At 37.7% G+C, this 12,800-nt stretch overlaps 1 protein-coding gene across 2 annotated transcripts in view; it reads left to right on the top strand.

Annotated features, from left to right (window-relative positions):
- Nucleotides 1-568: 568 nt before the first annotated feature.
- LOC149547534 (alcohol dehydrogenase-like 6) overlaps nucleotides 569-12,800 on the top strand; it is a 116,055-nt gene continuing 103,823 nt past the window's right edge. Inside the window, exons 1-2 of one of the 2 annotated variants that reach the window (XM_089791690.1) lie at nucleotides 569-989; nucleotides 1,081-1,217. In XM_089791690.1, the coding sequence (XP_089647816.1) occupies nucleotides 950-989; nucleotides 1,081-1,217 (177 nt within the window). In that variant the 5' untranslated portion in view covers nucleotides 569-949. The remainder of the gene's footprint in view (nucleotides 990-1,080; nucleotides 1,218-12,800) is intronic. The other variant, XM_089791691.1, reaches the window with a different exon arrangement.

Genomic DNA, 12,800 nt, shown 5'->3' with positions numbered 1-12,800 from the left:
AGTAGGATAGCAAGGAGACCTAGGATGGTCTTGCATCAAGTTGTGCGTTCTCCTGTATTGGTAATGGGGCTCTATAGTGCTAATCAGATGTAGATAAAATTATTTATTTTTGAAATATAATTAAAAAAATGCAACTTCTAAGGTGTTCATAAGGAAAATGGAATTTATGAAGAAAAATTATTCAATTTGATTGGTTGGATTCTAAGAGATTAATCACGACCACCCTTAAAACATCACACACTAAGGAAGAAATTAAGCTTGAAAAAATAAATCAACTTTGACTATTTAGCACTTTTAGCTTAAGAATTAAGCCTTAGTTTATGATGTTTAAGCTATCCAATTAATCACATGTTAATGCTTAAGCCTTAACATAATTCTCTCATAGCAAAAACTTAAATTTTTAAGTAATCAAATAATTAAAAAAAAAACAACAAAGGCCAAACATTAAATAACCTAAAGGCCAAACATTAAATAACCTATAACAGAATCAACCTAGCATTTTTTGTCTTTAAAAAACAACAATTCCCTTAAATAATCTATAAGACGGAGAAATTTTCTTCATCAAAGCAAACTCCCGTTCTTCACTCGAAGTGCGTCTCTAAGAACGTTACTCCAAGGGACCAGTGTGAAGACTTGCGAGTCGACTCGCGAGTCTTCGGATGCGAAGAGAAGAACAGGCCGGGAGTGAGGAAGGAAGACTAAATAGACCGAAAGATGAAGTTGACTCGAGGAAAGGGCATGAGGCCCAGGGTAATATATGTTCTTTACTTACCAAATCATCGACTGTTTTTCCCGTAGAAATAACTATCGACACTCCTACAAACATGAAAAGCCACCCAACCCATACCCACCTACCAAGTTCACCAACTCAAGACAAAGCCCCCTCCACTGGTTTTAAAATCTGCAACAAACGGATGCATCCTGGCAGAAGAGCATAGCGCAGAGTAACATGGCCTCCAAAAAGCTTCCTCAATCTATCACTTGCAAAGGTACGTACATTCCTCTTATTAATGTGATACATGAACCTGGATCGTTCCTGTTTTGTAGCATTTACTTTGGATTCATTCGTGACGACTGCAGCTGCAGTAGCATGGGGGCCTGGGGAGGCTTTGAAGATGGAAGAAGTCCAAGTAGCACCTCCAGAACCTCTCGAGGTTCGCATCAAAGTCGTATCCACATCACTTTGCAGAAGCGATATCACCTTCTTCGATGCACAGGTCTTGGATTCGCTTTCAACTCTTCTGCTTTCTGTATTCCTTGACCTATTTATGGATACAACATAGTAAAATAGAATGTCTTAAAGCCTTATCAGGTCAATGACAGCTTATGTGACAGTAGATTTTGCTAATTTCAACTTTTGAATTGTTGATTTTTTTAAACTTATAAATCGTTTGATTATAAATTTTATAAATATTTAAGTTTAAAGATTTATACAAACTTCACATAGACTTTCCTCTCATTTTTCTTTTAAGCTCTTCCAGGCTCCAGCTACCTATTTATACTGATGTGAAGCTATGAATATTTGCAGAAAGAAAAAATAACAATGTAATAAAAAGAATTTAATTTTGTTTCAATGTATTCCACCTCGTTTTTATTTATCTGTCAATATTTTAAGTTTGCCTAAAGCAGAACCCGATGTCTAGGAATTGTTTCCTAAACACTTGATCAGTTACATCCAAATCTCTATCCTTGAGCAATGAATTAGTTGAAAGTCATTAATTTAGGAAACCAGTTTTGTGTGGGCGGCTTTTGAAGCTTGCTATTATATATTGTGGTATCCCTCGCCAAATCTGATCTCAAAATGCTCATTGGAGGCTCAAGGACTATTATCAAACACTTTGCATACAACCTTTTTATTTTCTGTTTAAGTGTTTCAGTCCAATAATGATTGCTTGAAATGATGTTAAATATGACTTAAATGTTTCAAATGGTTACTAAGATGTCCAGGCAAATAACCATAATGCAAATGCAATTCTTTTGGTCCTTTGAATGCATATAGATAACCCACACAATGTAAATATGCACCTACAGCAGCTTCACATTAATTCAAATAGTTGGCATGCAAACTAAATATGAGAGAGATGATTCATAACATTCAAACTCCTTGTGACTAGTATTCCGAAGCATTAAATGCTGGAGCTCTATTTTAATGTAGACATTTACAATGCATACAAATGCAGATACTGGTATTGTAAATTATGATTGCAGAATTTGAAGAAAACTGTGTGATAAGATGCAGGCATGTAATTGCCGATTTTTCTTCAATCTCTTGATTGCAAATATCATTTCCAGCCAAACATCCAATCAAGCATGAAATGGTGGTGATATTGCTTGATGTTTCAACCAAGAAAACTCACGCCTATGCTGTCAAACCCCCACATGCCTTGATATTCCTGTAGAGAAGTCTTTGGGTAGCCCAAGGTAAGTTCTAGAGGCTGCAATCTTTCACTCTTAGCCTTGCAGCTGTTGTAATATGCAATTATCCTTCAATCTGGTTCCAATGTCTACCAAAATCTATGAATTTAAGCTCATTAATGATTCCTGGATGAAGTCATCTCCAAAATACACAATCTCATTGGATCATTCACCAATTTAGAGTGCTCAGGACAAGAACTTACAATTCTCCAAGCTGTAGCTGAGACCCTTGACAAATTTCAGAGATTTTTCAATTCAAAGGCAATTAACAAATGCATAAGTCCATCATCAATTTTCAGCTTTGGCTTTATATATTTCGCCTCATACAAGCTCACCAAGTAGCTTCACATTCACTTTTCACATAACTTTAATACATGTGCTTTTGATGAAGGTTGACTTTTTCATCATCAATAATTAATTCATTAAATGGCTCTCGTGTGAGTACTTCTTGACTTTGGTTTTAAATCATAAAATGATTTTCTTTTCTTGTACTCACATTGACTTAGGAAAATATTAAATAATTGCCCCCCTTCGATATTATAATCATATAATGCACTTTTAAAGTCAACTGGCACCAATCATTAAATAAATTTATGTAATGATCCCCTTTTCGAAACTGGATTTTAATAATAAATAAATAAATATAGAATCAGTGTAACTCGGGTGCATCCGCACCGGGTGCGCGTATGTCCCGGGTGCGGGGACGTTGCACACCCGAGTATTGCAACCACGACCATAATGCGGCTGCACCAATCGACACACCTAGGCGGGATGCAAGGACATGGGTGCATCTCGGGTGCCGGGGTGCGGCCAATGACTAGTTAGAAAATTCAAAAAATTAACGTATGAACAATAAATTTTGAATATTTCATCTTTGTCATTTGATAAATTGATAGTCAATGGTTGACTTACATGGTACTATGTATGGTTTATATTTTTTATTTATCATTATCATTATTACGTTGAAAGTTTTGGTATTTTACTAAGTTCAATAGTCGTTGGTAATGGTTATGACGTTTCAAGTTTCAAGTTTGAACTTATGGTTTGTGAATCGCATTTCAATTATCTATATTCAACTATATTTGGTATGTTTTATTAAAGTGTCATTTCATAATTAGTATTTTCAGTCATATATATTTACTATGCAACCTCTCCCTACCTCCTCCCCCCCTCTGTACCCTTGTCGTCTCCAAATTGAGGCCCCCTTTTTTCCCACACTCAAAATTCGTTTTGACGTCGCCCCGCACCCGAAATTCATTCTAACATCGCCCCGCACCCCCGCACCCCTATGCCGGTGTAACAATGTATATAATGATAAACTACGAGAAGCAACAAATAGATAACAATTATAATTAAGAAATAATAATAAGTTGTCATATTGATTGATTACCTTATGAACATTATTGATGAAAGGAATCATGATAATTCCATCATAGCTTGGTGAGTCGTTCATGTCTCTCGACTTGATTGGTGGGTCAAACCTTAATTGAACCATTTCTTAGCATCCGTGGTGATAAACAAAGCTCTGCTTGCAAATCGTTTTTATTAGCAAAAATATATTTGTTGAGACATTAATCGTGAGTAGACGACATCATCAATTGCTTGGTTCCGCAAGTCAACATCACATGTGTTGAGACTAGTCAATGGAGAGCCTACAAATATCGGACATCTTCTTTCCATTTACATAAGATCATTATAAAAAAGTTTATAAAACCACATTCCAACAACACAAGGATAGGCAAAGATCATGTATACCATAGTTGAGGGAAATCGATATAAGCATAGAACACCGATTAGGGTCCGTTTGGTTTGTGGAATCGTAGAAATCGAGATTTCTACAAATCTTAGTTTCATTCCTATTTTTGGGATTTTACTTGAACCATTTGTTTCACTCAGAAGATGAGTGTGAAGACACATTTTATACGTAAGCTTGGAATTGTAGGAAGACTCCAAAAAAGTAGTCCAATCTATTATTTTTACACTCCTCAAAAAACATAATGAGATTTTGATTTTCAATTCCTACTTGCTAGTAGGAAGTCGGAAAACCTGGTTTTGAGACAAAATTAGAAGTCCGGTGTTCTAATTCCATTTTGCCAATTTTGAAACAAATGCAAAAATTTTCAAATCTGGGTTTTGACAAAGCCAATTCCTGTCATCTTCTATGAACCAAACGGATCCTTAAGGAAAGTCGATATAGGAAAAGGATTTAGAATTAATTTATGGAAAACACACCATCATTAAATCCTGATAGCAATATCATAACACCATCATTACTAAAAAAAACCAATGAAAGTTGTAGGAGGAAATACATCAATTTACAACAGAAACCGTTCAAGGTATACTAATCTATGAAATTTTAGGAATTGGAAAAGCATTTTACAAAATAGTGAAACTCAATAACAAAAGAACACACAAACTTATCTTGGGAAAACCCTCTCCTACTTGAGGGAAAAACCCAGCCACACCAAAAGATAGGTCCTTTATTCTGATCTCAAATCAATTACATGATTTATGCTTATGATTGATGTCTTTACATAGTCAATCAATAAGCCCTCAATTAGAAAGTCTCAGAATGACTGGTAAAATAACAGATTATAAATAATCAGCATCTCCTCACATGGGAACTACATGATCATTTATGGATTGTGAACAATAAGGCTTGAGCACATACAGAAGTTTCTGCAATAATATATTCTACAGATCTCATCGCTGTATATACAGAACCACAAAATGAATGTCATCTCACTGCTATGTGATCTCCAAATCACAATACATATATAATTCTGCTCATACACTGAGGATGAATACGATACAAATGACTTTTCTAACACAGCATATATCACTGATTGACGCTGATACAGAATCAAGACTTTTTAACTATCTTGCAGATACAATAATCAATGGGAATGATTCGTATATGCAACTTTATTACACACTTAAATATGGTAGCATAGGTCAGTATGGAAGGATATAAAACTGATGATTGGGTATGCATACATGTTTTGTGAACTGGTATATATGCATACATGTTTTGTGAACTGGTATATATGCATACATACAAAATCATATATATAAACTAAACATCTATTCCGTTCCATCAGTGATCTGACTGTGCACATTTTGCCAAGGATGAAACCCTTGATTATCTCTTGAATTGATCAAGCATTGTTCACATTGCTTTATATATAAATCGATCTCCATTAGTTATTCAAACTAACACCAAATGTGATCGCTTCTAAATTAGTTTATTTGCTAAACACCTGATTAGGATTGGGACTGGTTGATAACTAATCCTGATTGAAACATCATGCCTCCTCATACAGAATAGACATGACCGCCCTTTCAAAGGGCTATATATTTGGATATACTTGCAAGAGATAGAACTATCGGAAACGATAAATAGTTCTATATCTGCTTTCGGATATCAGAAGCAATGAAAGCATTAAACTACAAAATTACTTCTTAAGTCTGGATTAACTATGGCATTGTGATTGCTTATACCTACAAGACGTTGCAATCAGATAAGTATTCCGAAAGTGAATAAATTATAGTCTGCTACTAAGTTTACCAGTGCATTTACATGGTATCAGAGCCAAGTTAGAAAGATCAAAGGTAAAACTTTAGAAACCGGACTACCAACATTGATAAAGTTCTTTCACACTTCCATCATTCAAAATGACAAATCCTGAAGGATTTGATCAACACAAATCCACAAAGCCTTCGAATACCTGCATGCAAAAACCTGTCACAGAAGAAAAAGACAAGAGGAGGTAAAGGGTTTTGCTTTGAAAAATGTGCTAATGTATTTTCAAAAATGGAAAAGATAACCAAATACAAAAGAGATCAATCCTTATAAAAGGAGATCAAAACCCAAAAAAGGGTAACCTAAAAGGAAAAGCTATTTAATAATTACTAATTAATTATTAAATAGAGATGCAAAAAGGATGCATGAAGGGAAATCTTAAGAAGGGAATAAAGCAAATTTAATAAATGAAATTAAATCAATGCTTTACTCTAACACCCCCCCTTAAGATGAGCAACAATGCAGCTACAAACAATGCAATGCTGAAAGGAAACTTGGGTCCCGGCAACAAGGCCTGATGAGCTACCCAATCACAACAAAATCTCTGTAAAACGGAGAAATAGAGAAAACTTAGTGGGAAAAACTCTACTCCAAAAAGAGATAGCTATAAAAGAAAGAAGGAAGGACTCATCACTGAGACCCCCCAAGGACAACTTCCTTCACCCCAAGCATAGAATGCAGCTGAAGATACCGCGGGGATGCAAAAGGTTTAGTGAAGATGTCTGCAACCTGCTCAACAGTAGGAATGTACTCCAAGCTCAAGGCACCATCCTGAATGAGATGCCGAATGAAGTGCATGTGAAGCTCAATGTGCTTGGTCCACTGATGCTCAACTGGGTTGCGTGAAATGTGTATAGCACTCTGATTATCACACCACAAAAAGGTGAGACTATCAGGAGGAAATCCAAACTCTGTCATCAACTGTCGAAGCCACAAAACTTCCTGACTAGCCAATACAGCTGCCCTGTATTCTACCTCAGTAGATGATAATGCATGAGCATGTTGCTTTCTGCAAGACCATGTGATAGGACCAGAACCAAGACAAAATACAAAACCAGAAGTAGACTTGCATTCATCAATATCACCAGCCCAATTTGAATCTGTGAAACCAACAATGTGAGGATCTTCTGATGTGTAGTGAATGCCATAACATGTTGTACCTCTAATATACCTCAAGATACGCTTAGATGCTTGCCAATGACTCTCATGAGGATCATGGGAGAATCGAGAGACAAGTCCAACCGCAAAGGAAATATCAGGACGTGTATGTGTCAAGTACAACAAACTACCCACAAGCTGTCTGTATAGAGTGGAATCCACTGTAGGAGTAGAGCAAGTGGTAGATAAAACAACACCTGACTAAAAAAGTGTGGGGGCAGACTTGCAATCAAGCATGCTGAATTTCTAAAGCATATCATGAGCATACTTCTGCTGGATATGGCTATCCCATCTGAAGACTGAACAACCTGTAGACCCAAAAAATAGTGCAGAAGTCCAAGATTTGTCATCTCAAAGTGCTCTCTCAATGCTTGTTGAACACCCTGTATCATGGAGACTGAGCTTCCTATGATGATGAGGTCATCAACATAAAGCACAAGTATCACTAACTCAGCCCCATGACGCTGAATGTAAACTGTAGGATTGGAATGACATCGTGTGAAGTGGGAATCAAGCAAGAAGGAATCCATCTTCTCATACCAAGCCCTAGGGGCCTGTTTGAGACCATATAAAGACCTCTGAAGCCGGCATACCAATGAAGAGTTTTGCACAAAACTATGAGGCTGCTCCATATAGATCTCCTCATGAAGGTCTCCATGCAAAAAGGCACTCTTCACATCCATTTGAAAAGCTGTCCATCTCTGTGAAGCTACTAGAGAGAGTACAAGGCGAATAGAGTTCATCTTGGCAACAGGGGCAAAGGTCTCAGAGTAATCAATACCCTCAACCTGTGTGAAACCCTTTGCAACAAGACGTGCCTTGTACCTAGCAATAGAACCATCTGCAGCATACTTGGTATGGTACACCCAATGGCACCGAACCAACTTTCTTCCTTTCGGAAGAGGACATAAATCCCATGTGTGATTCTTCATCAAAGAAGAATACTCCTCATCCATAGCCCTATCCCACTCTGAGTGTCTTGTCCCCTGTGAAATTTTTTGAGGATCATCAGAAATAGCATGACTTAAAAGGTCACTTCCTGTAGTTTGAGAACGAGTACGATGAACATCTGTAGGATCACCTGCCAGAGATCCAGCTGCATCAACAGTATTATAAGCCCACTTGGGCACTCGCGAAACATCTGGTGGAGGAGGCAAAGGGGGATCAATCTCAATATCTTCCTCAGATGAGGCATAATCCTGTAGAGGAGGAGATGAAGAACTGGGTAGTGAAGAAGCTGAAGATGGAGGATCCATAGAAGGATAACGCTCATCAAACTGAACATCCCGCCGAAACAAGACATCTCTGGAATCAGGATCAAACAACCTGTATGCCTTCACATCCTCATAGTAGCCAACAAAAATGAGTGGTCGGCTCTTCTTCTCCATGGCTTTCCGTTGAGCATCTGGAATAAATGCCCAAGCCTCACTAACAAAAATGCAAAAAGTAGAAACATCAGGCTTGACATGAGTCCAAGCCTCCTCAGGATTCATGTGTCGCAATGCCTTATGAGGCATTCGATTCTAAATATAGTTGGCACAATTGATAGCCTCAGCCCAAAATGAAGAACTCATAGCACGAGACTGTATCATACAATTGGCCATCTCCCGTAATGTCCTATTCTTTCTCTCAGCAACCCCATTCTGTTGAGGTGTATAGGGAACAAAGAACTGATGCTGTAAGCCATGCTCAGTGTAAAAATCTCTGAAAGACCAATTCACATCTTCCCCCCCATTGTCAGTGCGGATACGCTTGACTGAAAGACCAGACTGCTTCTCTACAAAAGTCTTAAAGATTTGAAATGAATCAAAGACATCAGACTTGTACTTCAAAAAGTACACCCATGTGCGTCTGGAGAAGTCATCAATGAAGGTAAGCACATATTGGGCACCTGAAAAAGATGGAGTGGGAAATGACATAAGATCACTGTGTATCAACTCCAATGGTGCCTTAGCACGTGTGGATCGATCTATTGGAAAAGGATCTCTATGATGTTTGCCAAGTGCACAACCTTGACACACACCGTCAATACAAGAGATCTGAGGCAATCCAATCACTAGCTCCTATGTACTCATCTGTTGTAAATATCTGTAGTTGACATGGCCAATACGCTCATGCCAAAGTTTGCTCACCGTGTCTGCATGAGCAATGAGAGAAACACCTGTAGAATCGGAGCTCTCAAAACCATCAAACTGATATAAGTGAGACTGAAGATCAACACTCCCTATAGCAATAACCAAATCAGGATCATGGAGGTCTTGAATAACCACATCATGTGGTGAGAACTCAATTGTCTTTCTAGAGCTTGAATGACAAATTTGAAAGACAGATAGGAGGTTCGTAGAAATGGCTGGAACCAAGAGAACATCTTGTAGTGAACCACCCTCTAAAGAGATAGTTCTTGAACCTATGACTGAAAGTTGAGAAGAATCACCGATTGCAATTTGTGTAGTAACACTTTGAGCAAGTGAGGTAATCAAATCAGGTGAGTGTGTCATGTGATGGGAAGCTCCAAAATCAAGAATCCAAGGAGCTGGAGAAGACAATGCGCGTGTAGAAAGAGCATGTCCTTTCCCTGTAGGTGGAGGTGGAGGCTTCGAAGAAGCAATACTAGACTGCTGCATAGCCTCCTCTAATGCCTCAAGATGTTTCCGAGCATCTGATTTGGGAGGAGGCTTGGACGAACTCTCACTGCCTGCTGAATCTGTCTTATGCTTCGGTTTTGGCTTCGATTTTCTTGTAGATGTCTGAGCTACTAATGCCTTTGTCTTAGAACCAGTCATAGTATCCAACTGTGTGAGTTTTGACTGCTCTCCAGTCAAGCAATCACAAAAGACCTCAAAAGAAGGCATAACAAATCGATTCCCTAAAGCATCTTTGGTGAAATAGAATGTGGCAGCAAATATCTGAAAATTCCCTCGAAGCTTTGAGAGAATCAAATAGATGCACTCAGTATCAGTCTTCGTCTTTCCACAACTTTGCAACAAGGATCTCTGTTGAGTAAACTTCATCAAGAAGTCATCAATAGTCGGAAAGGAATCCGGTGCAAGTGATGTAAGCTCTATCTCTATTTGAAGTGCCTTGAACTCATTTACAGTACCAAACGAGCCTTGAAGCTTGGTCCACATAGCTAGAGGAGTATTACACTCGTCCAGATGAAACTGTAAACTATCTGATACTTGTAATGCAATCAATTCGATTGCCTCATCCATTTTGTTTCGATGCTGCATAATCTCAAAAAGCCTCTGAAAAATAGGCTGAACTGCATCTAAACATGACCACAACCCTTTTGACCGGAGAAGCCGAGTCATTGAGGTCTTCCAGGTGTGATAATTATGAGGGGTCAGAAGTTCTAGAGAAGAAGTGGTCTCGGCCATTGTTTTAGAAAGGTTTTTTTTGTTTTGTTTTATGATATACTGATATAATAACAAAAAATACTATAAAAACACCCCCGACAATGCAATAAACTGAACCCCAACTTACAAATAGATTGCATAAATAAGATAAGAGCAAAAAAGCTTCAAATACGAATCAAAAATACCTTGTACCAAATACTGGTGAAAAGACTGGGAATCTGGAAAGTGCTCGAAAAGAGCTTTCCAACGCTTTTTTCGGATAAAAAAACGGAGCTATAACAAAGAAGTTATGCCCCCTAGAAGATAGAAGTCATCAACAGACTTCAAATGCCAAAACAGGTATCAATCTGAAAAAAATCCAAAAATTCCTTCTCCATTATCTCCGTCTCGGAATTAGCTTTTCGACGCTTTTTTCGGAACTGAAAAAGACCCTCATATGCGAGAGTTATCGCAAAAAAATGACAGGGCCCCCCAAAAGCAATGAAAAACTATTATTTTTTAATTAAAAAAATAATTTAAAAAAAAAACCACCAAAGTGGTGGCGGAGCAGGGCTTGGGTGGCTCTGCGCAGCGGAGCTTGGCGAGGTGGCGCGTCAGTGTCGCTCGGGCGGAGACGGGTTTTGGCACTGGCAAAAATAAAAATCGTCGTCGCGAATTTTAAACAACACTAGCCACGGGTGGGAAAAACGCTGGCGTTTGAAAACAAAGACGGAGGTGTAAAAAAATCGCACAATTTGTCCACATAACGGGTCCGCAGGTTGAAAAACAGCCTACGGCCGTTTTATTTATTTTTATTTTTATTTTTTTGAAAAATCACCTCGAACTGCATGCAGGAGGCCGTACGGCCCTGCTAGGCAAAATAATTTTTCCTCCTGGATCAACGTTGTCCAAATCGGACAAACTTTATATGGAAACAAGGGTTTTGACACCTTTTGGATCCATCCGTGATGTCTGTTTGGCCTCAACCTACTCCGAAAATCAGTGACCCCCCTGTTTTCTCAAAAAATACCTAAAAAATTCCAGATCTGTTCTGTCAAACCGTTGTTCTCTTTTTTCTCCAAATAATGAACAAGCTGCAGCAGATCTGGCTTTGATATCATGAAGAGTTTGATCAACACAAATCCACAAAGCCTTCGAATACCTACATGCAAAAACCTATCACAAAAGAAAAAAGAAGAAGAGGCAAAGGGTTTTGCTCTGAAAAATGTGCTAATGTATTTTCAGAAATGAAAAAGATAACCAAATACAAAAGAGATCAATCCTTATTTTAGGAGATCAAAACCCAAAAAAGGGTAACCTAAAAGGAAAAGCTATTTAATAATTACTAATTAATTATTAAATAGAGATGCAAAAAGGATGCATAAAGGGAAATCTTAAGAAGGGAATAAAGCGAATTTAATAAATGAAATTAAATCAACGCTTTACTCTAACAAATCCAATCAAATTTGAGGATCGCGTTGAAGGAGCCAACAACTTCACAGCGTGAAGAATAAGAATTATGATGATATTAGATGAGCACAAAGTAGATTCATATATAAAAGATAAAAGGATAGACCCGAAGGATGAGCTAGAAAAATTCCAATGGATTGAAAATAACAAGAGAGCTATGAAACCAATAGTGGATTCTGTGAGAGATCACATAGTACCAATACCAGAAAAGCACACAATTGCATACCTCATATTAAAATCTTTAGAGAGCACCTTTGAGATAAATAATACAGGCAAAACCCTTGCACTCGCAACACAACTGAATCACATAAGTATGAATAAAGGAGAATCAATGAATGCCCACTTCATGAAAATTATAGAATTGAGGAACAATTATCAAACATTAGGTATGAGATAGAAATCAAATAACTATCCCTTACAGCTGTAAGTGGACCACCCAATTCATGGGAATCATTCAAACAAGGCATAAGTGCAAGGTCAAAACTCCCAAAGTTAGGCCGCCTAAGGTCCGACTGTCTACAAGAAGAAGTGAGGTAGTTACCAAAAGGAATAAAGCAAAAATCCATAAATGAAGACCTTGATGTTTTGAATACCAAACATCATAAGAAAGGAAAGAAGAACTTCAAAAGGAAAAGAAATTCTCATGGAAAGGGCAAGGAAAGGAAAAATGCTTCACAAGTTTATTGTTTTAGATGTGATGAATATGGACATTATGATGCCAAATGCCCTGAGAAACTTAAGAAGCAAACATCCTATTCTAAAGTTAGAAAAATAAATACAAAAGATCCTAAGATGTTTTTATTCTATTTATCACTATCAAATCATGTATCAAATAAAAT

The sequence above is a fragment of the Cupressus sempervirens genome, chromosome 7 (assembly GCF_028749045.1).
Source record: "Cupressus sempervirens isolate cs-2001-9-10 chromosome 7, ASM2874904v1, whole genome shotgun sequence".
In the NCBI taxonomy this organism is placed as follows: Eukaryota; Viridiplantae; Streptophyta; class Pinopsida; order Cupressales; family Cupressaceae; genus Cupressus; species Cupressus sempervirens.
Note: the sequence above shows the minus strand (reverse complement) of the source record. Positions and strands in the feature narration are given on the sequence as shown.